The sequence below is a fragment of the Aquila chrysaetos genome, chromosome 25 (assembly GCF_900496995.4).
Source record: "Aquila chrysaetos chrysaetos chromosome 25, bAquChr1.4, whole genome shotgun sequence".
Lineage (NCBI taxonomy): Eukaryota > Metazoa > Chordata > Aves > Accipitriformes > Accipitridae > Aquila > Aquila chrysaetos.
The window spans coordinates 18477336-18503185 of NC_044028.1; the positions used below are offsets into that span (position 1 = coordinate 18477336).

General features: G+C 58.2%; 1 protein-coding gene across 9 annotated transcripts in view; it reads left to right on the plus strand.

Moving 5' to 3' along the window:
• Nucleotides 1–21935, plus strand: part of CAPN15 (calpain 15) — a 56240-nt gene extending 34305 nt beyond the window's left edge. For 7 of the 9 annotated variants that reach the window (XM_030001497.2, XM_030001495.2, XM_030001502.2 and 4 more), the window contains 11 exons: nt 5871–7368; nt 11069–11277; nt 11526–11709; nt 15642–15865; nt 16908–17033; nt 17803–17955; nt 18189–18350; nt 18669–18898; nt 19108–19268; nt 19591–19770; nt 19959–21935. In XM_030001497.2, coding sequence (XP_029857357.1) covers nt 5871–7368; nt 11069–11277; nt 11526–11709; nt 15642–15865; nt 16908–17033; nt 17803–17955; nt 18189–18350; nt 18669–18898; nt 19108–19268; nt 19591–19770; nt 19959–19994 — 3163 coding nt within the window. In that variant the 3' untranslated portion in view covers nt 19995–21935. Of the gene's footprint in view, nt 1–5870; nt 7369–11068; nt 11278–11525; nt 11710–15641; nt 15866–16907; nt 17034–17802; nt 17956–18188; nt 18351–18668; nt 18899–19107; nt 19269–19590; nt 19778–19939 lie in introns of all 9 variants that reach the window. The other 2 variants (XM_030001505.2, XM_030001501.2) reach the window with 2 other exon arrangements.
• The last annotated feature ends 3915 nt before the right edge of the window (nt 21936–25850 follow it).

The following is a 25850-nucleotide window of genomic DNA, read 5'->3' on the forward strand; positions in this document are numbered from 1 at the left end:
CTGCGCCTCTCTGAGATTGGGTGAAGGTCACTGGAATTGAAGCCTGTCTCATTTTCTTGTCTCATTTTGGAGGAGTGGGAAAGGCAGGGTTTGGAAATACTTATGCAACCTGCCTTGTTTGTATGATGCTAACATAGAGCTGGTGACACTTACTTCTATAGCCTCGGGGGTTTAGAAGTATGAATCAGAGACTGTTTTTCTCCACTGATGCTTCTATAGAAATTTGTAAAAAGTGGAAAGTCCCTGTTCATAGTGTTTCTGTGCTGCTCTGCCAGTATATCTGCTGCAACCTTCCTGTGGTCCAGCCTACCAGCCCTTGCCTGGCTCTGCAAGAGTGAGTCAGCTCAGACAAGAGCATCTCCTCGCCTGGGCTTCATGACGTGCGGGCCATGATCCCAACCTACATGCCCTTCTAACAGTTCAACTGCCAGAGTGATGCTGTGTGGTTCCTGACCTCCTGCACCCCTTCTTGCACCAGCACGGGTGTCTTCTACTCTGGCTGGCTCTGGAGATGTGGTAGGTCCATGCAGGAGATGGCTCAGCAGTCCTCTCTTAGGTCAGAGCATGCGCTGCCATTGAAAGAAGGAGTTAAATAGAAAACAGCTGGATGGGGAGGAGGGGAAATGATATGCAGCTCACAGACAATTGAGGCAGGATTTTGTTTGGGTTTTTTGTGATTTTACTTTTTCTTCCACAAAGTTCTAGTGCTTTTTCTTGTATTTGTTGAACAAGAGGATTTTGCTACAGTGTGTTCTGTTTCAGAGAACTCAGGGTTTGTACGTTGCTGACTAGAACAATTGATTTTTATTTATTTGTTTATTTACCGCAGGAGAGAACTGAAGCAGTAAGTTTTAAGGCTTTAGCTGTTCTGGAGGAGTTTTATTTAGAGAAACAGCCTGATTCTGTTGCTGTGTGCAATTGACACAAGCTCATATAATCCTGTTGCCAGTGTGGGCTCTGCAGTGGAGCCCTGGGATCTCTTGCTCCAGTGCTCAGGTCACCTCAAGCCATTTGCTCTGGCAGTCCAAGGTGCTTCTGTCCAGGGCTGGTTGCCATCTCTTGCCCTGGAGCTCAGCTGCACATCACACAGACTTGGCACGTCACCAGCTCCCTGCTGGCAGGAAAGACACAAACTGCAGGTTTTTGGGCACTTGGTCTCGCACCCTGCCCTGTTCCTTCCTGTGTTGCCCTGCTCTGGTGAGGCTCCAGAAAAGCCTTTGGTCCCAGATGACACCCAAAGGTGGTGGAGACCCCTGGCTTGTTTGATGGCTGTGTAGGAGCCAGGGCTCTGTAGCAACAGGACACGCAAGCTCAGCAGAGCCCTAGGAAGGGGATATCACTGTCCTAAGGTGGGTTTGGGAGGTGACCAACTGGTGCCGCCTTAATCCCTTCCTTGTCTTGTCCTAACAATTCTGCCCCGCTTTGGTTAGAGGAAAGTTCCGACACACCAGAGGGAAGCAAAGGGCCAGCGATGACCGTGCAATGACTCTCCATTCCCTCCTAGTGACAGCCTTTCCCCACCACCTCTGTGCGCTCAGGAATGGTGTCCAGAAGGAAACAGCCACCCACCTTTCAGGCAGCTCTGCTGCCGGATCCTGCCTGCAAAGGCTGCCTGGGTGTACCAACCAGCATCCCTCTCTAGAGGCTGTCACCTCGGCGGTGGGCTGTCTTTGGCATTCCCAACTCTTGCAAGGCAGAGCGAGCAGTGAGGTTCCCTGGGGTCTGATCAGCATGCTGAAAGCATGCCTACTTGGTTGAGTACCTTCTATATTCTTTTTTAAGTATTATAATTACATTGTTGTGATTGCCAAGGTAGGTGCAGTTCTGCCAACATGGTGGTGTCTCCTCCTAGCTGATGTGCACCCTGTCTTGGTTGGGTAGAGCTGCTGAGGTGGGAAGCATGGCCATGTGGGGCCAGCCCCGTCCATGCTGCTGGAGGTATGGGGTTGTACGACTGTTGCCCTTTCCTTGCCGTGTGCACCCAAAAAGAGCTTCTAGCCAATCTGTGCCGTCAGGCTGCTGGGCTTCTGAGAGCTTGCGTCATCGTACTCCCTATAAAGTGTCCCCTTCCCAAGAAAAGCCCTTCTGTGGGTGGATGACTTTGCCAGGTCACTGTGGTTTTGAGAGGAGCTCCTCTCCTGCACAGGCGTCTGGGAAGGTGGCAGGCGAGGTTTATCTCAGTTGCGTTTTCTGCGGCTGGAGAGCATGTGTGTTACCATACAGCAGATGGGCCTGGTGAGTAGATGGTGGAGACAACTGTATTTCCTCACGCAGGCTTGTTGCCTGCTGGGAAAGGAGCCAGCCAGGCTTTGTAGGGAGAATTACAGGGCTTGGACGGGCTGTGGTTGGGTTTCTCCTTCAGCCCATTCATTTTTGAGAGGTAGGTGTTGGTGTGGGACAAAGGCTGCTGCTACAACCCATCATGTGCTGGTCTGGGCTGTACTGTGTAAGGATGGACCAAGGGCCAGTGTTCAGTGCTGCCCTTCCAGCCTTGTGCCCTCTGTGATCTTTGGACCCTTAAATTAAGTCTGGTGTTCCAGGCAGGGACTTGAATTGTCCATCAGTCCTAGGTAGGAATCTGGTGGGAGCAGGCTGCAGTCTGGTGCATTGCCAGTCGTCAAGGCTGGGGAACCGGTGGCTTGTGGGGGACAGCCGAAGATGCGTGTCCCGTGTCCTCTCCCATTTCTGTGCATCTCCGACTAGCTTGCAGGGAAAGCTGTGTGGCTGCTGGGCACCGTGACATGGTGCGACAGCCATCCTGGGGAGAAGCAGGCAGGGAAGTCTCCTGCCAGGGCTTGCCACACTGGTGGCCCTGCCACTGCAAGGGGAGCCACAGACCTTTGAGGGAAGAGCTGATGGCCTTTCTTGGGAGGCTCTTTGGTTTTCCTGAGAGCTGTCAGTGGACAAAGTCAAGCAGGTGGAAATCCCAGCAGTGGGCAGGATGGTGTCCCTGGAACACTGTTGGGAGCCGACTCCTGTGGCACGGGGGAGAGGAGAGGACCGGGAGGGGGACAGTGCAGCCAGGGAGCATCGCGGCTCCCCAGGGCCAGTATTGGAGCTTGGAGGAGAGCACTGCAGTGTCCTGGCTTCCGCCTCCCTTCTTGCTGCCTGGAGCTTGGATCTCCTGCCCATCCAAGTGAAACGGTGCTGCCTTCCCTGAGCCTGCAGCTTGTCGCTGATGCCACGTCAAGCAGGTCTGGCAATGCGGCTCATCTCACTGTCCCCTCGTGTGGTACTTCTGTCTTTGAGGTTATCCTGGTTTTTCTGTTCTCTCTGTTGGTATGGGAAGGGACAAGGTGATTTTTTTCCATGGTCCTGTTGTTGCATGGCTAGAAGCCTTTGCCTGCTGGGTAGGACCATGGGTGCAAGAGTGATGTGTGCAGCAGGAAGATTGGTGGCTGGAGGGTCCTGCTCTGCAGTAAGCAGTGCAGCATCTGCATTTAGGTGTGGATTTTCTGGAGCCAGTGCTCTCCAGCACGGTGTATGGTGGGTAACAGCATGGGACGCTGCAGGAGGACGGACGTGGATGGCGCAGGTTGCTGACAGCCTTTGCTTGCCTTTTGCTGATGCCTGTGGTTTGATGAACCTCATCCAGTAAGACGAATGGATGTGACAGGATCACTGTGCCCTTCATGGCCCCATTTGCTTCCCCGCCTCTACTGGAGCCAGGCATGCAGCTCCTTCCCTTTTGCTGTTTGGGGAGTGATCTCCCTTTCAGACAGCTGTGGGCATGGTGCTGCCAAAGGGGAGAGGACTGTATAGTGGCTCACAGCTGTAGGACTTCAGGCAGAAAAATCAATGTTTATATTTCTCTTAGCTGGGAAAGATTCCTTAAATAACTCCAGTAAATAAATACCTTGTAAAGTTCAAACTATGAAGGCATGGTATATGAACCAGAATGAATTTTCAAGCTCTCTCTTGCAATAAAATGGATTTCTTGAGTTCAGGCTTTATTTAGAGAAACATTTGATTTAAGAAGGGAGTTGAAGGTTGTATCTGATCTCTTTGTGAGAGGGAGCTGCTCTTCCAATGGCTGTGGAGCATGGTCTGGAAATGTGGTTGGATTGCTGCTGCTGCTGCTGGAGTATTCCCAGGAGAGTTTCTTGTGTACCCAGCCAAATGGAGGGTCACTCTCCTCCTCCCCAGGGTGGCTCTTGCTGCATCCTCTGTCCCCTCAAGACCCCGCTGCTGCAATGCAGTCTGCTCAGCTGCCTTGGGAAGCTGTTGTGCAGGTGCTGCTGCTTGGGATGCTGGAGACCAGCCAGGATCCGGTTCCCTCCGCGGACTGGACCGGTGTCTCATAGCTTTCTGTGCCTGCTTTCTATGGCATAAAACATCTTCTATCCTCTCTTTGTTCCAGCCGGTGTTGCAGCTGAACTTGCTTGTTGAAGGGATGCTTGAGAGGGAGCCAGCAGTGAGCCTGCTGGATTGCAGGTCCCATGATTTAGGCTGTTTGTTCCTTGGTCTGGGTGCCTGTCTCAGAGGCTTCTCCTGCAGAGTTGGCCCTGCCCGGGGTCTTGGGCAAGCAGGGTAGGGTGGAAGGGGTTGGAAGGGGACCAGCTCAGCTGGAGAGAGGCGTGGCTGGCCTGGAGCTTGGGTTCAAGGTTGGGGCTTTAGACTTGGCTGTGTTATCTGGGAGCAGGAGTGCACGGAGGGAGGGCTCTGGGCTCATGCTGCAGATTTACCTGAAGGGCAACTGTTTTGTCCTTGTGTGAAGGAGGAGGAAGCAGAAAGCTCTGTTTCAGCCCCACCTTTGCTCAAAGCTCCAGGAAATGACCCTGAGCAGGGGATAAAGGGCACCGCACAGGGCTGGCATTCCTTCTGCTGTTTGTCAGCATGCGTGTAAGCAGGGCATTGCCTTCCTGAAAGCACCAGGAGGGCCGCGGTGAGGGAGAGCTGCTCCCTGCAAGCCCAGAGGTTGCCATGGCATGTGGAGCTGGTGCTGCTGCTGTGCTTCACTTTCTGAAAATTGAACCTGCCTGGAAAACTTTATTACGACTTTCTGCCCTGGAATGAGGTGGCTCTGGTGTGCGTTGGACCCATTCCCCCATCAGGGTTTCAGGCATTCGCGGGCAACACTGGAGGTTGAAGCCAAGGGCTGCTGCTGACGACAGGGCTCTGTGGCCTCTCTGCTTCCCAGGTAAGCAGGGCAGGAGCTGGAGCTGGGACACGGTGCCCCGCTCTGCAGAGCTCAGAAACTGCTGGTGAGCTGTCCCGGCACTGGTGCACCATGACTTACTTTGGCCCTGGCACAGAGCTACTGCTCACAGGCTGGCTGGGCCAGGCTTCTGTCCCCAAAGCCTATAGCCAGGTAAAAGCAGCACCATACTTCACAACCTGCTTTTCTTTGCTTGGCGGTGTCTGGCGTGGGAGCGTGGATGAGTTGTGTACCCATGGTGGCAAGCCAAAAGGAGAGGAGAGAGACAGGAACAGAAGATGAAACAGAGGTGGGCCAGAGTGACACCGAAGGAGAAAGAATTGACCTTGGGAACAGCAAGAAGGCAGAGCAGGGTGTCACCTCATCCAGAGAGTTACAAACAAGCTGCAGATGTACAAAATTATTGAGGTTAGGTGCAGAGGCAGTGTGCTTGCTCGCCGGGGCGCATCCCCGCCATGACAGCGGGGTCGGTGGGGTTGCGGGACTGTTACTTGTGCCCTTCCTGAAGTGTTTTGGGTAGAAGCCAATGCATTGCCCTGTACTTGGAGAAATCGGTTGTTGGTGCCAGACAAACAAGTGCCTCGAGAGCAATGACTGGATTGCCGGTTGTATTCTTCTGCAAGTAAGGTCCTGACCATGCCAGCCCAGGAAACACATGGTGCCCCTGCGTACCGGGTAGCCTGGCCTCACGCTGTCTTCTGTTTTCTTCCAGCCACTCCCACTCTCCCGGCTCCATGGCTGCCGTCCGCGAATGGTCCTGCACCCGCTGCACCTTTCTGAACCCCGTCGGCCAGCGGCAGTGCTCCATATGCGAAGCCCCCCGCCAGAAGCCTGACCTCAACCACATCCTGCGTCTCAGCGTGGAGGAACAGAAATGGGCTTGTGCCCGCTGCACCTTCAGGAACTTTCTGGGCAAGGAAACCTGCGAGGTATGTGGCTTCACCCCAGAGCCAGGGCCCAGCGGCTCCCCTTTGCCCGTCATCAACGGCATTTTGCCCAAGCCCGCCGTGCTTGTGGAGCCCAAGGGCACGTCCAAGGAGGAGGCTGCCAAGGCAGAAAGCAGCAGCGAGGACTCAGAGGGGAAAAGCCCTGATGAAGCGGAGCTGGAGAGTGGCTGGGCTTGCCAGCGCTGCACACTGCACAACACGCCAGTGGCCAACTCCTGCTCTGCCTGTGGCGGCCCACGCAAGCTCTCCCTGCCCAAGATCCCACCAGAGGCGCTGGTCGTCCCTGAAGTCATCACCCCTGCCGGATTTCACATGGCCCCCTCTACCCCGCAGCCTTTAGTCTCTGCAGAGATCTCTGATGGTGACGCGCTGGCCACCCAGGGCCCAGTGGCTATGGAACAAGAGGCCCAGAAGATACCAGCCTTCAGTCCCTTCTCCCCGGGGCTCCAGAACAACCCTGTGCCCCGAAGCCGCCGGGAGGTGCCCCCCCAGCTGCAGATGCCGGGGCCTGAAGCCTCCCAGCCTGTGGCTCAGAGCACAGCAGGGCAGAAGGGCTCTCCGCAGGGTCAGGCCAGAGCTGCCCCGGCTGCCCGCTTCCAGGAGCTGCTGTCCAACAAGCGGCTGAGTGTGCTGGAGGAGGAGATGGAGGTCAGTCCATCCCACTGGAAGTGCAGCTCCTGCTCCTTGCTTAACTCCGCTGGAGCCAGCAAATGCGAGGCTTGCAGCACCCAGAAAGGCAGTGACACCATCAATCTGGTGGGGGACTCAGTGAGATTCACCCCGTGCAGCCCGTCCAGCCCTGACTTCACCACCTGGTCCTGTTCCAAGTGCACCCTCAAGAACCCCACCCTGGCCCAGAAGTGTAAAGCCTGCGGCTCCTCCAAGCTGCATGGCTTCCAGGAGCATGGGACGCAGGGCGAGCCGTCCCCCCGCTGCCCCGACTGCGGGGCTTGCGACAAGGGCAGCTGCTCCTCCTGTAGTGGCAGAGCCCCGTCCGCCCGCAAGGTTGCCCGCCTCTTCCCATCCCAGCTGCCCACCAGCCAGGAGAGGCCGAGCCAGTGGGCTTGTCCCGCTTGCACCTTGCTCAACGAGCTCAAGGCCAAGCACTGCGTGGCCTGCCATACCCCGCAGCAGTACATGGCCCAGCGCAAGGGCCTCAAGCCCCTGAAGAGACGGGAGAGCATGCACGTGGAGAAGAGGCGGCAGACGGACGAGGGAGAGGCCAAAGCCCTGTGGGAAAACATCGTGACCTTCTGCCGGGAGGTGAGTGCTTGCTGAACTAGTCCTGCTCCTGGTTTCACTTGGAGGGGGCCCTCCTCACACCTCCCCACGGGTCTAGGGCATCGCTTGGCACAGGCAAGCTGCCTTCTGTGTCTCAGGTCCCAGAGAAGGTCTTCACCTGCAACAGCTGGATGCTGGTTGTTAATACTGAAATGTAGTATTTTTAATTGGTGCAAGGTAATCTCTAGGGCGAAGGTGACCCATCCAGTTCACTCCCAAGGGTGAGGAAGTCTGAATGTTAACTCTGAAACCTAGTGATATTTTAAATCAGCAAGAGAGAACATCTGGGTTGAAGGGGACATTCTTAGGTGGTCAATACAGCTCTTTCCCTGTCCAAGGGTGGGGAAGGCTGGGAGAGTGTGTCCAGGTTTGCTGGTGGCACCACTGTCTGTGGGCAGCAGCTGCGATGTGTGGGTGCAGGAAATCTGGGGACACAGCAGACAGAGGCTCAAGAGCACCGGCAGGGGTGTGGGCAGAGGAACTGCTGGCACTGCGAGCGACTGCAAGTGTTCAAGAACTGTGAGCTGGGCCTTGGCGTTCTTGGTTTTGGTGTTTGTGAATGCACAGCTGCAGCTGCAAATGGCTCGCCCCTGTTTTGGGAGGGACAGCTGAGGTTTAGCTGTACCCTGGCTCCAGGTGAGGGTCTCAGGAGCACATGCTATCACCCTACCCTTCCACTGTGAATTATCTGGCTTGATCTGTTGGGTTTCAGTCTCAAACAGTGCTGTGATGACCCCATTTTTTCCCTGAATGGCATAAGATGCTCTTGTGAATGCTGCTCTTTCTCTGCCCTCCTTCTGGGGGAAGCCTCCAGCTCTTCTGGACCAGATGGAAAGGGAGTTGCAGTCCCATTTTGACGTACAGACAAGGCTTTTTCTGCCTGGGCCGAGAAGTGTGTCCATGCCTGTGCCTCCGCTGCACAGACTGGGGACCACAGAGGTGTTTGGCTTGGGAGGGAGCTGTTGAGAATGATCCTGTTTTGGGGTTGTGGGTTTTATTAATTGCTATGTGTCCATCCTAGCAGATGTGAGTGTCTTTATAGCAGAGACACCCTGATTCTGCTTATCCCCCTCTTTTAAGCAAGTGAATAGCCTCTTTTGTAGGCAGGGAACATCTGTTACCTCCGGTGGAATCGGGCTTGAAGGATGAATTATGAGATGGACAAGTTGAATTAGCAGCTTGCCGCTGCCAAGAAGGGGAGTCTGCCTTGCCGCAGCCAGCACAGCTCTCGGTTGGAGCCTTGGCTGAGCCCGTTCAGCTCGCTAAGCCGGCAGTAAGTCCTGGGGAGGTGGCAGCGGAGAAGGTCACGTCTCTGGTCCAGAACGGCATGAAGGGGGTTGTTGGCATAGCAGGAAGAGTGAAGGAGGTCCGATGCCCAGATTTATCACCTTGCAGGAGAAATAAGCAGGGCTCCTCGTCTGGCACCATCTGTGAGCAGGCTTATCGCTGCTCAGGCATGAGACGAGTTACCTGCTCCTCTCCGTGCTGCTCTGCTGCTGCCCCTGCAGCTCTTGTACCTCTCTTTCCCTCCATCTCCAGGGATATTGGTAGTGACAACTTCTCTAAAGCATTTAGAAATATGTGAAGGGAGGCATCATGGTATATAGGTAATTAGCTTGTTAGGCAGGCTTTCCTGACGCTGCTGGGGGATTGCAGTGCTATGGTTCTTGCATTGCATCCATCATCAGTGCTGGTGAGGTCTGTGGGCTTGTGTTCAGGCTCCTGCAGTCCTGCTGAGTGCTGTCCTGGCCCTGGTGAGACCCTGGCCATGATACTGGGGAGGCTGAAGGTTTTTTCCACTTCTGCTACTTGGAAAAGCATTGCAGCAACTCCACAGGGGACAGAAAGCTTGTGATGCCCACAGGCTCTGACTCACAGACTGCTGCCTTGCTCTGTGTCCACACTGCCCTGCACAGTGGGTTCCTGGGGAGCCCCAGGTGCACCCCAAGAGGTGAGCGTGTGAGGCCAGGACGTGTCAAGATGAGGTTGCTGGCTGATATGGCAGAGGTGGCTGCTTGTCAGCTGCACAGTCCAGATGCTCCCCTTGAGAAAGCCAGCAAGCCCTGGGACGTGTCCTTTTTGGCCCGCATTGGTATTTGGATAGTGACATCTAGCTGAAAAACATCCTTCTGCAAAAGAGAAACTGGAAGTGCTAATTGAGGCACCATGTAGAAAGCGTTCACATAGGATTGCAACAAAAGAGGAAGGACAACTACTAGTTTGGTGTGCATAAAAGCTAATTTAAATCAGAGCTGGCTTTTGCTGAAAGAATTTAATTTCACTTAATTAACAATAACAAAGTGTCGTGGTTTAACCCCAGCCAGCAACTAAGCACCACGCAGCCGCTCACTCACTCCCCCCCCACCCAGTGGGATGGGGGAGAAAATTGGGAAAAGAAGCAAATCCACGGGTTGAGATAAGAACAGTTTAATAGAACAGAAAAGAAGAAACGAATAATGATAATGATAACACTAATAAAATGACAACAGCAATAATGAAAGGATTGGAATGTACAAATGATGCGCAGTGTAATTGCTCACCACCCACCGACCGGCACCCAGCTAGTCCCCGAGCGGCGATTCCCCGCCCCCACTTCCCAGTTCCTATACTAGATGGGACGTCACATGGTATGGAATACCCTGTTGGCCAGTTTGGGTCAGGTGCTCTGGCTGTGTCCTGTGCCAACTTCTTGTGCCCCTCCAGCTTTCTCGCTGGCTGGGCATGAGAAGCTGAAAAATCCTTGACATTAGTCTAAACACTACTAGCAACAACTGAAAACGTCAGTGTTATCAACATTCTTCTCATACTGAACTCAAAACATAGCACCGTACCAGCTACTAGGAAGACAGTTAACTCTATTCCAGCTGAAACTAGGACACAAAGAAATCCTGGTTCTTATTTCAGCCTGTGTTAAACTGTCTGAAAAAGCTGCCCTTCTCCCCTTGTTGAAGTTCTGTGCTTCCATCCTGCCTCTATGGCTAATACCTATGGGATTATCTGCCCTTCAGTCCATCCTATTTTATTTAATGCAAGCAGCTATTGCAGGTGGGCTTAGACACGGGATACCCTCACTCTGGAATTGCTTGCCTATTTGTGGTCAGGCTGAATCCAATTGCGAAAGGTGCCCCTAACATCCCCCATGGCTGTGTCTTGGGGATGGCACAGGACTGCCAAGCCCAGCGTGTCCCCTCCGGAGCAGGGGCAGCTCAGCCCTTAGCACGGGTCTTGGGTTGAGGAGCATTTGCTTGCCAGGTGGCTCCTCACAGGCTTGCTGCTCACATGCTTTGCCACTTATAGAGGCAGCCAAGGTCCCCCACGGTCCAGCTTTTAGCACCAGCACAAAGTGCGAGACGGTCCCTGTCCGGGGAGGTTCCTGTGAAATGAGAAAAGGCAGATTTGAGTCGCAGTCCGGAGCTTGAGGCGCAGAGAGGTGAGCCAGCTCATGGCAGGGCTGAACACTGGACCTGATGCACAAAATGCATCTGTGCCATTGCCAGCAGACACCCAGTCCCAGACCTGCTCCCTGGCACGGCATCGGAAGGGGCTGCCCAGGCCTGGCAGGCGGGCTGGGGGCTCCGCTCTCACTCCTGGGGGTGCAGTGGGAGGCTTTCCAGGCCAGCCCCGTCCAGCTGTGTGCTGCACAGCTGCACACTGATGCTCTCCTTGCCTTTCGCTCTCGCAGAACAAAGTCAATTTTGTAGATGACAGTTTCCACCCTGGGCCTAAGTCCGTGGGATTCCCGGAAGGTGACAGCGTGCAGCAGAGGGTGAAACAGTGGCTGCGACCCCACGAAATCAACTGTAGCATCTTCAAGGACCGATCGGTGAAGTGGTCAGTGTTTCGGACACCCAGGCCCTCGGATATCCTGCAGGGACTGCTGGGAAACTGCTGGTAAGGGGGAGTGAGCTGGGCTGACACTCTCCTGCCCCTTCCTCCTTTCCCCCCGCTTCATTCAGCTCCAGATCAGACCTCTCAGCCCTACTCAAACCCATTTATACCCCCAGGAGTGTACCCCATCCTCTGCCTCACCCCTTACCAAGCGGCTGCGGACCGCAGTCCCCTGTTCTGCACGGCTGGGCAGCTGCCTGCTGCCTGCCCGTGCCCCGCTGAGACCGTCCCACGTCCCGTCCTGCCGGCAGGTTCCTGAGCGCCCTGGCTGTGCTGGCCGAGCGGCCGGAGCTGGTGGAGAGGGTGATGATCACGAGGACGCTGTGTCCCGAGGGTGCCTACCAGGTGCGGCTGTGCAAGGACGGCACGTGGACCACAGTGCTGGTGGATGACATGCTGCCATGTGATGAGTGCGGATACCTCCTCTTCTCGCAGGTCAGTGGCCCTGGAGAGGAGAGGGGTGCTGGGAGGGGATGGGCAGTGCTCCAGGGGCAGGGGGAGGCTCGACCCTGGCTCTCCCAGGAGAGGACCGATGGAGGCAGTTGGAAGAGGTACTGCTGTGGTTCACGTGAGGCCCCTACTCTGTGCTGCAATGGTCGTTTGCAGCTCGGGTCCCTGCTTTTTGCTGCGCCCTTAAGACAGATGAATTCTCTGAGGCCACAACATAAATCTATTTAGGCCCCTTATGGCATTTTCCAGGCTGAGATGGAGAAGTTTCATTTGCAGTTGCTTTTCCCTCACTCCTCCCTGCACCACAGCCGCTTCACTTGCAGGGGAAGCCATCCTTATTCTTCACAGCAAAAGGAAAATATTTTAACCTGTGTGTTTTGCACTGCAAGGGGCTGAGAGAAAGCTGTTTCTTTCCTCTGCGGGGAGGTCTGGCAGCTTGGCTTTGCCAGGGAGGGACTGTGGAGAGGGAGGGGATCGCAAGACAAATCAGCCTGTTTCGAGCCAGTGCCCAGTTGCTCTGAGCACACTCAGGTGGCATCTGCTAGGGTTAACGAAGCTCCCTCAGCCGCTTCAGGACGTCACTGCGCGTTGTGCCCTGCCCTGCCTGCCAGGCCCAGGGGCTCTTGCTGGGATCATGTCCATGAAGGAGACTGAGAACGTCTTTATTGAAACTCAGGCGGCAAAATCTGCCAAACAAAACAAAGTGCCACTGTCAGGAGGAGACAGGGACCCAGGAATGTTGGGTTGGGCTTTGTTCTGCAAATCCTAATCCTCTGTTTTAAAATACACACAGCCCCCAAACTGCATCATGTGTAGATGTCAGGACAGGACTCTGGCTGGGGAAATGGGGCCTGAAGATAAGTATTTGGGGAACCTTAATGTCGGTACAACTTGAGTGGTAGCCTGTGCCCTCCGCAGCCTGGAGGTGGCCAAGTCCTGGGGCAACTGCTAATTGCGTCGGAGCTAATGGGCCCTGTGGGGCAGCAGTCCTGGTGCGGTGGGCAGCGCTGGGTCCTGAGCCCTGCTTACCCCTGGCTCTGGGCAGAGGGACAGGGGTCCGGGCAGGGGCTTCGTGCTGTGCAGGCACAGGTATGGTGCTGCCAAGCCTGGGCTGCCTGGCTGCTTTCTCAGCACAGTGGGTGATCCCCCCAGGGACACTGAGTGGGGCAGAATGATTGCCAGCGCTGCTGGAAGCTGGTCCTGTTAAGGAGAAACTTTGGAGAGGGGAAGAAGAAGGAGTCTGTGTCTACATTTTGCCTCTTGACAGACAGAGACAATCGAGATGCATTCCTTTATTTTCAGCGTAAGATTTACCTTTTTTTTTTTCCATCCATCTTTCCCCTCTTAAAAATTTCAAGTCTGCTTTTTTTTTTTTTTTTTTTAAGATTGAAGGTTTTCACATGGGCTGGGCTTGCCTTGCCTTTTGTTTCCAGGGACATCTGAATCGTGATGAGGTGTTTCTGCCGAGTGTTTAGCTGTATGAGCTGGATGTGAGGGCTAAAAAAGGAAAACCAGAGTTTTAAAAATAAAGGAAAATCAGGCTTTTACCTGAGCTCCCTGGCCGCAGCTGAGGCAGAAATAAACAACATGGATTTTGTTGACTGAGGGACTCAAAAACCAGTGAAAAGCACTTGTAAACTTCACTGCACAGAAATCTTCACTGCCCTCCTTTCCTCTCCCAGCTCTTGGCTGCCACCTGTGAGTCGCACACAGTCACAGTGTACCAGTGCTTTTCCCCTGCTGCCCTCCAAGCACAGGTACTGAACCCAATTTGCTGGGGATGCAGAGGGCAGCAAATGTCTCCTTGCCTTCTGTCCTCATATACCTTCTTCTTCTCATCCTTGCTGCTTCCCCCCAGCCTCAACATGCCCAGGACAAGAGGTAAAGCACGGCTGGTGACTGCACCCTGCGGCACGCTGAGGAACTGTATCAGTGACTTGGACATAGTGGTAAAGGCTGCGCCCTGAGCCTGCACTGCTGTGGCCGATAGAGGCTTTGCAAACCTCTGAGTGCATTAATGCAGCTTCTGCATTTCTTTCTGAATCTGTAATCAGCCTAGCGATCCCAAGAGCGATAGCCTGGCACCAGAGCAAAGGAACTCCAGGGAGAGTTTCCCCCCTGCAAAACTTGCATCTTGTTATTACATCTTGCCCCTGTCCCTGTGCTGGAGTAGAGGACTGGTGGGTTGACCCTGGCTGAATGCCAGGTGCCCAACAACGCTGTTCTATCACTCCCCCATCCTCAGCTGGGCAGGGGAGAGAAAATATAACAAAGGACTTGTGGGTCGAGATAAGGACAGGAGAGATCACTCACCAATTACCGTCATGGGCAAAACAGACTCAACTTGGGGAAATTAACTCAATTTATTACCAGTCAACCAGAGTAGGGTAATGAGAAATTAAACCAAATCTCAAAACACCTTCCCTCCACCCCTCCCTTCTTCCCGGGCACAACTTCACTCCCGGATTCTCTACCTACCCCCCCCCCCAGCAGCGCAGGGGGACGGGGAATGGGGTTTATGGTCAGTTCATCACACGTTATTTCTGCAGCTTCATCATCCTCAGGGGCAGGACTCATCACACTCTTCCCCTGCTCCAGCGTGGGGTCCCTCCCACGGGAGACAGTCCTCCACGAACTTCTCCAACATGGGTCCTTCCCACAGGCTGCAGTTCTTCACGAACTGCTCCAGCATGGGTCCCTTCCACGGGCTGCAGTCCTTCAGGAGCACGCTGCTCCAGCGTGGGTCCCCCACAGGGTCACAAGTCCTGCCACAAAACCTGCTTCATGGGCTCCTCTCTCCACAGATCCGCAGGTCCTGCCAGGAGCCTGCTCCAGCGTAGGCTTCCCACGGGGTCACAGCCTCCTTCAGGAACCCACGAGCTCCGGCGTGGGGTCCTCCACGGGCTGCAGGTGGATATCTGCTCCACCGTGGACCTCCATGGGCTGCAGGGGGACAGCCTGCCTCACCATGGTCTTCCCCACGGGCCACAGGGGAATCTCTGCTCCAGTGCCTGGAGCATCTCCTCCCCCTCCTTCTTCACTGACCTTGGTGTCTGCAGGGTTGTTTCTCTTACATGTTCTCACTCCTCTCTCTGGCTGCCATTTCTGTCCATCCCAGCAACTTTTTTTCCTTCTTAAAAATGTTATCACAGAGGCGTTACCACTATCGCTGATGGGCTCGGCCTTGGCCGGCGGCGGGTGCGTCTTAAAGCCAGCTGATATTGGCTCTGTCGGACACAGGGGAAGCTTCCAGCAGCTTCTCACAGAAGCCACCCCTGTAACCGCCCCCCCCCCCCCCGCCCCCGGCTACCAAAAACCTTGCTACACAAAGCCAATACAAGGACTTTGCCCATCTGCCTGGGAGTTTTTGGAGCTTGTCCTTGAAACAGTGTCTCTGTTCCATGGGTGAAATCTGATCAGTCCCATGGCCATGTGTGCTCTAGGCAGCCTCCTCTGCCAAAGGTGTGTTGGTTTTGGTTTGCAACGGCATGTGAGTGAAAGGCAGCTGTTCCAGATGTGCTTGATATCCTCTTCCATTATTAAACCTTTTTAAATCCAGGTTGAAGCAGAAGGAAAGGACTGTTAGCTTGTGAGGGGGACACCCACTCCTGCCAGCCTGACTGCCTGGGCACCCCAGGGTGCAGCTCTGTCGGCATCCAGGCCTCTTGGACATTGATTCCAGGACATTTTCCCGAGGGGAATTAAACTGTGCAAACAAAGCACTGAGCAGGTAGCGAATGGGGTCACCCTTGGCCTCATGCAGGCAAGCTCCTGGTGGCTTGGCCTTGCTGCTCCTGCCTCTCCGTCTCCATCGCAGGGGTGGGTGAGAGGGGCTTTGCCTTGTCTGCGCGTGCTGCCTTTGCTTTCCCATCTCCTGCCCAGGACGGCTTGTGACACATTTCTTCCTCTTTCTGCAGGCCCAGAGGAAGCAGTTGTGGGTTGCCCTCATTGAGAAGGCGCTGGCCAAGCTTCATGGTTCGTACTTTGCCCTCCAGGCGGGGCGTGCTATTGAAGGCCTGGCTACACTAACGGGTGCCCCCTGCGAGAGCCTGATGCTGCAGGTCAGCTCCACTAACCCTCGCGAGGAGCCCATTGACACTGACCTCATCTGGGCCAAAATGCTGAGTTCTAAGGAGGCTGGGTAAGACGAGGCAGGAGGGTGCCGTGGCAGGAGCATGGACACTCGGAGAGGGGGGCGGGGGCGGGCCGCTCTCATTTGTAAAGGCTCAGAGGAGAGGGGCTAGTACATTACCTAGGGTGGAGTCCACCACCCTTGGCACCCATCTGGAGCATTAGTAGAGCTTCTCCTCTAAGCTCTTAAGAAATTATTTCTCCTTTGTTTAATTTTCATATGAAATTAAAATCCTGGTGAACTTCCTTGTGCACATTTACTGGTGTCTTGCAGGAGTTCTGAGGTGGCTGGCATTGAGCCCGCTTGCTTTGCTTTGAGTTTTTTTGTATTGTTAAGTGCTTGACCCTGCACGTGTCTCCCACCCATACGTGGCGTCTTTGCTGGCCATACCTGGTCATGACTATAAGCAGTCTATAGGAGACAAAGCAAAAGCAAAGACCTCTTATCACTCCGGACAGAGGAGCAGGAGGGCAGTTAGGCTGGCTGAAGGCAGGGTTGCTCCTGCCAGCCTGCAGTACAGGGCCACATGGGAGGCTGATAGGTCCCAGCATGTGGTGTCCCCCAAGCCTGGCTGGTGCAGACTTCCCGCCCCAAATAGCCTGTCCTCACCCCTGCAGAATGGGCCAGCTGCCTGCAAAGTGGAGGCAGACGTACCGCTTGCCTTTTTGTGTGGCTGAGCCCTGCCAGCCATCAGAGATGGGCAGGACCTCAGGGCCTGGTAGAAAACGGGTGAGGTTTGGGCAAAGCTCCACTGTACGTGGACAGAGCTTTCAGCCCTGCAGGTGAGGGTACTGCTCAGAGAAGCTCACCACGGAGCCTGGGCTCAAGCATGCGTACGAGCAGGTGGAGGGAGCTCACTGCTGCCCAGGCAGAGCTTTGGCCAGTGGGGCTGGGGCACTGCTCTAGGGAGGTTTACAGCGTTGCTGCAGAGAGGAAATATCCAGGAGCCTCCTTGGGGGTGAGTCTGTCCCATGCCTCGAGCAGTAGGGATGAGCTTCTCCCCCATACCAGGCCTGGCAGGACACCGAGGGTTTTGCTGTCCCCTGTGCAGGTTCCTCATGGGCGCGTCCTGCGGCGGAGGCAACATGAAAGTGGACGATGTGGCCTATGAGAGTATGGGTCTGCGTCCACGGCATGCCTACTCCATCCTGGATGTGCGGGATGTCCAAGGCTTCAGGTGAGTTCAGGGTGGAGGCTGGTGTGGTACAAGAGACATTCCTGCCAACAGCCTAAGCAGAAACCCTGGGGACAGATAATTGAGTGCATGCTAGACAAGACCTCAGGGACTCTTCAGTGTTCCATCCTCATGGCCAGCAAGGGCTGTTTCTCCATCCCAGGGTGTCACATAAATGCTGTTGTTGTATAAGCTGTGCTTGCCTGGCACTGGCTCCACGTCCAGGGCCGCTCTGCTCCAGGACGCCCTGTGGTGCAGAATGGTTCACCTGGTCTCACAAGACACAGAGGATTGAGTTGAGCTCTTTCAACTCAGTGAGGCAGTGAGGGCATCCTTCTCACCTGTGGAGGGGGGGTTGCCTCTGGGCAATGCCAAATGAGTGTGCAATACCCACAATGGGCAATGAGAAATGGGTGCTGCCTCTGACAGCCTGGGTGCTGTATGCCCCGTTTTCAGCCATGTCACACTCGGCAGCCTCTTCCCTGCTGAGCCCTTTCCCTGCAGTGCCTGGCTGGAGGCCCTTTGGGCAAGGAAGGGCAGAGGGAGCTGCAGCAGGTCCGGAGCTGCAGGACGAGGGCATCTGGGGCCACGGTGGGGGTGCAAATTAGGTCTAGGATGTTGTGAGGGCTTTGAAAGGCAGAGGCAGAAGTGAGATGGTGCCCTCTGCAGGGGGCTGGCTGGGTCTGTGGAGCTGGGAGAGCATCTCAGAGGTGACCTTCCTTGTGCTCCCCTTCCTTCTGGGCCTCTGACACCCTTTTCCCCCTTCCCCCAGGTTACTGCGGCTCCGAAACCCCTGGGGCCGCTTCTCCTGGAACGGCAACTGGTCCGATGAGTGGCCACACTGGCCGGCTCCCTTGCGTCACGATCTGATGCCCCATGGCAGCAGCGAGGGCGTCTTCTGGATGGAGTACAGCGATTTCATTAAGTACGGTAGCGCCCAGGAGGCAGAGGCTGTGGGGCGGGAAGCCAGGCAGGGGACACAAAATGGGACATCGGGCTCAAGATGGGGCAGGCAGGACCGGGCATCCCCGGGGGGGTGTGGGTGACCTGCCGGTGCCTGCTGTTCCCGGCTGCGTGAGCTGCAGCGTGCTGGGGTGTGGGGGCAGAGCAGTGTACCCACAGAGGACCCCGCCAGGGCTGAGCCCAGCTTCCCCACAGGTACTTTGACTCTGTGGATATCTGCAAGCTCCATTCGGACTGGCACGAGGTGCGTGTGCAGGGCATGTTCCCCAACAAGGCCAACGGGCCGGTGACGGTGACATCGCTGACAGTGTTGGAGCGTGCCGCCCTGGAGTTTGCCCTCTTCCAGGAGGGCAGCAGGTGAGCTGGGCAGCGCACAGGCTGCAGGCGGTGACCCAGACCCAAGAGGAATCCCAAACACATCGCCCTCTCGCCCTATGCCATCCTGCGGGGTCACAGAGCTCAGGGATGGGCCCCCAACACCATTTCTCCAATTCTCAGGGTCCGCTTGTGTTTTAGCCGAAACCCAAGCCCTGAATGTGCGCTGGTTCCTGGGGCTGGATACTTGGGGCAATGGGAGGACTCTTCCTCTGGATCTGCCGTCCTGCCGGTGGCCTCCATGTGCTTTGCGGGGCAGCGCTTGGGTGACGTGTGACCCTTCTCCCCCTCCCGGCACAGGCGGTCGGACACAGTGGACAGTCACTTGCTGGATCTGTGCATCATGGTTTTCCGGGCCACCTTCACCAGCGGAAACAAGCTGAGCCTGGGCCGACTGATGGCTCACAGCAAACGAGCTGTCAAGAAGTTCGTCAACTGCGACGTCATGCTGGAGCCGGGCGAGTACGCTGTCGTGTGCTGTGCCTTCAACCACTGGAGCGTCGCCCTGGCAGGCCCTGCCGCTGCCCAGGGTAAGGGGCTGGGCTGCCCTCCCCACAGTGATGCTGGCGGAGACCTTGGGGGAGGCAGAGGTGGCAAAGCCCTTGATCTTCACCGTGGGGACCTTGCTGGGAGTGGAGGTTGCCTGCACGTGCAGTAACCCAGCAGCACCCTGCTCCTGAGGGTTGTGGGCTTGGTGACGGTCTCACTGATCCCCCCCTTCCTCCGTGTGTCTCCACAGCATCCAGTCCCACCAGCAGCCGGCCAGTCACCGATTATTCCAGCTATATCCTGGCCATCTACAGCTCCCGCCTGGTGATGGTGGAGCAGGTGGAGGCGCAGCCCACCACGCTGGCGGATGCCATCATCCTGCTGACCGAGAACAAGGGCGAGCGCCATGAGGTGGGTGTGGATGGCACGAGGCAGGGGCTGGCCTCCCCGTGGCTGCGCTGGGGAGGGGGGTGATGCTGCCAGCGGGAGCCCGGACCCTGCCTCTGCTGTGTTCTCAGTCTGGCAGGGGTCGGGCAGGGCTGTGCCAGAGTTGGCTGCCACCTAGTCCACTCCTAGTCCGTGGATGCCCACCCCCTTTGCTCCTTGGGGCAGCATGGGGTACCCCAGCAGATCGGCAGCCCTTGGCTAGAGGTGGGAGATGCTGGTCCAGTGGCTGGGATTTGGAGACGGGTGCCCGGAGGCTTCGCACCCCTGACCCTGCTGTTTGCCCCAGGGCCGCGAGGGGATGACCTGCTACTACTTGACGCACGGCTGGGCAGGGCTCATTGTGGTGGTGGAGAACCGGCACCCCAAGTCCTACCTGCACGTCCAGTGCGACTGCACCGACAGCTTCAACGTCGTCTCCACACGTGGCAGCCTCAAAACGCAGGACAGCGTCCCCCCCCCTGCACAGGTCCGGGGTAGGCAGGGCTGGGTCGGTGGGGGGCTGCCCAGCGAGGGCAGGCAGGTGCTGGCAGGAGGCTTGGAGCCAGGCAGAGCCTGGGGCTGGCACGGAGCTGTGGGCACTGGGGTGAAGGCAGGGGATGGGATTGCCGGGGCAGAGGCAGCTGCCTGGCCCTGAGCCCGTCCCTCTCTTCGCAGGCAGGTGTTGGTGATCCTCTCCCAGCTGGAGGGTAACGCCGGCTTCTCCATCACCCACCGCCTGGCGCACCGCAAAGCCACCCAGGCCTTCCTCAATGACTGGATGTCGACGAAGGGCACCCACAACCCGCTGCTGACGCCCGAGGTCGCCGGGCTCCACGGCCCCCGGCCCCTATGACGAAGCGCCTCCCCCTCCCCGCTCCGCTCCCCCGTTATTTTCACCGAGTCTCTGGCCTGGGGTCGCCCCCCGAGCTGTCTGCGCTGAGCCGTGGGACGGAGCCGGAGCATCACACCCAGCACTTTGCCCTGCGACACAGGGCCGGGGCGAACTCTCAGGGCCAGGACCAGCTCTGCCCGCTGCCCCCCGCCCTGGCACCGCCGGCCCCCCACGCACTTTATGAGGAGCGGCTGGGGGCACGGGGCCATCTCAGGATCCCACCTGCCCCATACCTGCGCTGGGGCCCGGTGCCGGGGCTGCGGGAGATGGGGGGGGGCCGGAGGTTGCTGTCAAGGCCCTTCCCAGGCACCACGCTCAGGACTCTGCCCCCTCCCGCAGCGCCAGGGCCCTGGCGCTGCAAAAAAAAAAGAATATACCTCTGACGTCTGTCCGTCTGTGTGACCCTCCGTCTGTCCCCGGCCCTTCCCACTGTCTTGTTCCCCTCATCGTCTGCTGCCAGGACCAACGTGGCACCGAGGTACCGTAGCTGGGTCGGGGGGGGTGCCGGGGTCACTGCCGTGGTGCCGCCCGTGCTGGCTGCTCGTGGCAAGGATCTGCTGCGGTGCCTAGACCCCCATCCACCTCGCCTGTCCCAGGTGCTGGGTCTGGGGAGGAGAGGGTGCTGGGTTGTTTTGGAAAGCTGCCACTGCGGGGTTTTCACCGCACCTCGGGGTGAAATGCAGGGGTGCCCTCCTCCGCCGCTGCTCCGGGGCGTGGAGCGGGGCCACGGGGTGATGCTCAGAGACCCCCCCTCAACTCATCACACAAGTGTTACTATGCAAAGGCGGCCGCTGAAAGCAGTGCCTGGAGAGAAGCCATGCGTCCCGAGCTGGGCTCAGCCCCCCCGGGCACTGCCCTGTGGGGGCCTCCCCCCTCCCCGTGCCCTGCGGAGGTGAGGGGTGAAGGGCAGCAGGTACGGACCCGGGGTTCGGCTTTACCATGTTGCCATGTGCCGGGGGTGGGGGGCCTGATTTTGTGGGGGGAAGCAGAGACCCCCCCATCCTTCAGAGGCCAAGTCCTGTGAAAGGTAGTGAGCACAAGGCGAAGGCTTGCAAGAGCCTCGGGGTGCCGCTGGCCCCAGCGGGTGCTCCGTGGCGGGGAGTGACCCCCACGGTTTCAGGGCGTCGTGGCTCTCCGGCTTGGTGCAGGCGTGTGTGTGTGTGTGTGTGTGTACGTGTGTGTGTGTGTGTGTGTGTGTACGTGTGTGTGTGTGTGTGTGTGTGTTTTGGGGGTCCCCCGGTGTTACCCTCTCCTTCCCAAGCTGTGTAGACCTGCAGCTCGGGGAGGGGGGGAGGTGGGAGATGCTGGGCCCTGTTCTGGCAGGGACCATGCTGGAGGGCAGCCTGCGCCCCAAACCCTGCGCTGGGCTGGGCAGGGGGAGTTGCGGGGTGTGGGGTTTGCCCAGCGTGTCCCTCTGTGTCCCCACAGGGTGGGTGGGGGGGGTGGGCTGCCCTGACACCTTCCCGGCCCCCCCGGCCGGGGCTGATGAGCCAAGCTCTGTCCGTATTTTTGTTGATCTGTTTTCTCTTCCCTGCTCCTTCCTCCTCGGGATGATTTGTCCTTCACTTTTTTTTTCCTCTCTCTGTCTTTCTGAGCTGTGAATATTTTTAACCCTGTAAATACTGTCCAGCTCTTAAGAAACATAGGATATTTTATCAATTGTAAATCAGATCCGTAATCCCTGTATGATACGAATTATCCATGGGTGGTTTTCAAACTCAGGTTCTGATGGACCAAATAAAGTTTTGTTTTTTACTGAAGCTGCCTGGTTTTGCTGTGCTGGGCTGTGGCACCGGGGGGGGGGGGTGGGGGGACAGGATGGTGGGAAAGGGGTGCCGGCCGGCACTCGGCTGTAAGATTTTGGGGTGCAAGCAAAGAGTTGAAGCCATTTCTACGGAGTGGTGGGCATCCTTTGGTGCCCTGAAAGTAGAGCCGAGCACAAAAAAAGGCTGAATTTGAGTTTCAGGTTTCTTTAGCTGCGCTTCAGGGCGCGGGGGGCCGGGAAGGGCCGCGCAGAGGTGCAGAAAGGGGCGAAAATAAAGCAAAATCCAGAAACTGTAAAGCGAGCTGCAGCTGCCCTCTCCCAGGGCCGAGCAGGGCTGCGTTGCGGCCGGGAGAGGGCAGCCGTTGCCTGCCCGCTGCTGCCGCCCGGCCGGGGCAGCGGCTCCGGCTCCCCGGGAGCGTCCGGAGCTTGGCTGGGTACCGGGGCCGGCGTGAGACTCCAGGTCCCGGCCAGAGTCGAGCATCAGCCGGTGGACAGGGCACCTCCTGCCTCAGTTTCCCCATCCGCATCACGACGGGCTCCGGGATGCCCGAGAGGTGTGACGGCGCCAGGGCCACGCTCGGTGCATCACCGACACCGTGCTGGGGTTGGGGACGAAGGAGCAGCTTCTCCATCCTCACCACCACCCAGGGCAGCACCCATCCTCCCTCCCGCCTCCCCGTTTGGGCCGGGGGCGAGGCAGGCTGGCGCTGGGGAGAGCTTTCCGGCTGAGCGGAGGCGGCCGGCTGCGTGCCAGCCCGCTCTCGCCCGGGGTGGGCACCTTGAGACCAGTAGGGAGAGACAGAAGGAGAGGATTTCGGTCTTTCTTACAGCAACTTGTAATAGATTTTTCCGGGCGAAACATCTTTGCATTCAGGAGGCCCTGTCACAAGCCATCAGCCTCAGCCGGGGAGAAACAGATGGAGAGTTAATTTTGGCGGGGAGGGCACTGCCTCGCTCCCCTCCTCTCCCCTCAGTCTGTTCAGGGAGAAGAAACATGTCGGCAGAGGCAGGGTTTAACCCTCACGGCCGCGCAGCCCCTTGCCCTCGCCTCTGCGGGCAGGCTGCCTGCGTGGGCCCTGCCCGGTCCCTCCCGGGGATGCGGGGTGAGTTGTGGGGCTAAAACCGCTGCCCGTTGCCACCGCGGGGGTGCCCCCACGCGTGAACGGGGTTCCCCCCCCCCCCCCCCCAACCCGGCTCTGTGCCGCTCAATGCCAAGGACGCACTTGGACTTCTCAGCCCAGTGGCCTGGTGGTGGCCCTTGTCATGAGGGTGGCTGCGTGGCCAGCCCAGGCGGGCAACCGCATCCTGCCTTCCCCACGGGCCACGGCTCTCCAGGGCCACGTCTCGGCGAGCCCAGCCAACGTGCTGAGGGCAAATCCTGCCATGCCGGGCGCTCGGCAAGGCAGCACCCGGTGCAGCTGGGGACGCTCGGGCACCGGGTGGGCTGGTGCGTGGAGGGGACAGCATCTCCCGGGAGCAGGCGCGTGGATGGCAGCGATGCTGCCCGTGGCCCTGAGCCACTGGGACGCTGCGGGGAGCCCTCAGGACACCCCCAGGGTCACCGACTGGGCTGAGAGCAGTGGCGTGGCCATGGAAGGGACGGAGGTGAAATCAAATTGTAATTGTGCGTGATTCACAAGGGTTGAACCAGCATTAACTGCTTTATAATTACGTATAATTGTGTGTCAAAAGATAAAATTGTATTTGACACATCAGCTTCGGAGTACTGTGTTGCTTCGTCAGTAAATTTGTCATCCCTTGACCCTGTCGCGCCTTAAGCCTGAGGTCTGAAGGGGGAGATGGGGATGGACAGTGAGAGCCGTGGGTCAGAAGGGAAGGAAGGACAGAAGCACGGACAGCAGGACGGGGGGCAGATGGAAGGAGAGTGCTGTTGTACCCACCCGTACGAACAGCAGAGAGGCTGGAGCACGTGTGTGGCAACGAAGGCAGCAAGCAGGCAGGGGCTGTCCTGCCAGACCCTGACACGGCTGTAAGACCCCAAGCAAGGGGCTGTGGCTACAAAAAGCCAAGTGACGGCACAAGTCACCCCCGGGGACGCCAGGTCACGCTTGCTGGGGCAAGCTGCTGTGGGCACGTGAGCCCACCACGCTGCCTGCCGCTCCTGCTGCCCGCTGCTCTGGTCCCCTCCACGCGCAGGGTTGATGCTGCTCGTCCCTGGGCAGCCGTGAGGATGCTCGGGCAGGCGAAGGCGTTTGCCGTCCCATCGGCGTGCTCACCACCCCTCGACCCACCAAGCCTGTGGGTGTCTCCCAGGGCCAGAGGTGGAAACGTGGGTCCTTGCCGCGGGATCCAGGAGGGTGCTGGCCGCTCGTCAGGACCTGGCACCGGCACTGCCGGTGCCCCGTGGCTGCGCCGGGGCTGCATGGGGAGGGGGCATGTCAGGGAGCAAGGGCTCGAGTGCTCTCCGTGATTCACTCTGACTATAATGGGAGCTGCTGGTGAATATTTTATGGCTCCCACAGGGCAGATAGAACATATTGTGCATTTTACGCCACAAATCTCCGCCTAGAGACAGAAGGAGGCTTAAAAAAGAGCAGCACCAGCGCTGCGTCGGGCTGGAGGGGGGGGGGCAGAGCTGCGGCGCCGGTGCCAGAGCAAGATTTGCAAGGGCATCGCTGCCCACCCGTGCCACCCTCCCCAGGGTGCGCTCATGGGTGCCCTGAGCCCAGCATCATCCCGGGCAAGGAGCGTGTTTTGCAGCCGCAGGAACAGGCCGCTGCCGAAATGCTCTGCGGTGGCTGCGGCTGCCAGGCCGGCTGCCCGCGGCCAGGCCTGCCTGCTCTGCGGCTCTGCGGCGCAGGCAAAGTGCTTTGCCCGGGGCTGAGTGCTGCGGGAGGGGGCCCTGCCTGCACCGCTGCCGCCTGCACCGCTGCTGCCTGCGCTGGGGGTCTGCCTTCCCCTTCGTCAATAATGCAGTCCCTGCCCCGGACTGCCCGCCGGCACTGCCCGCAATAATGGATCGGGGATGTGAGTAACCGCCCCGGCTCAGCTGAACAGGAGGCTCTGCACCCCCCCATCCATCCCCCCCCCCCCCCCGGCCCCCTCCTCATCCTCGGCTGAGTCGGATGCTCTGCCAGGAGCTGGCGAGCGATGGAGGAGCCGTCACCTTCGCGTGCGGCAGCGGCTGCCTGCTGCTGCTCAACTTGCAGACACCAGGATGGGGTTTTGGGGGGGGGGCTGCCAGCAAGGAAACCCCATGCCCACCCTGGCAGCCCCCCCCCCAGAGGGAGCGGGTGCTGCTGGGGCCAGGGCTCCTGGCCGGTCCCACTCAGCAAGGACGAACGGCCCGGCCGGCACCGTCACCGTGTGCCAGGATGGTGGCTCAGGGTGGGACTCCATGTTTGCAGGGGGGAGCTCTGGGTGCCGGGGGTGCTCATCCTGCTCCCCTCGAGCACGCCCCGCTGCCTGGCAGGCAGGGAGCCATTAGAGAGATCGCCGGCAGCTGCCTGCGCTGGCTTGGTCTGGGCTGGAGCCGGGGGAGGCAGCTCGGAGTCTGGCAGCGGGGCCGGGGGGGGCGAGAAGGAGGATGTAGGTGCAGGCGCCGGGGGATCAGGGCCAGCCCACGGGTGCCACTGTGGGTGCTGAGCAGCCCTTTGCCCCCCCCCCTTGGAGATCCGCAGCTCCCCACACAGCCACCACCCAGCAGGGTGAGGACCTGATGCTTGGGGCCAGTTGGACCTTCAGGTGGGGGAGAACCCCCTGAGGTCTGGGTCAGCCCTGGGCACCCCCCCACTGCCCTGGGGACAGCCCCCCGGCCCCCCGACATGGCCACGCGGGCAGCGGGGGCGGAGGGGGGGCACGCAGCCACCACAGAGGGCCAGCCTGGGCCCCTGCTGCATCGTGGACCACCCCCCCGCCACGTTCCCAGCTCTGATGGGTGAGGGGAGCC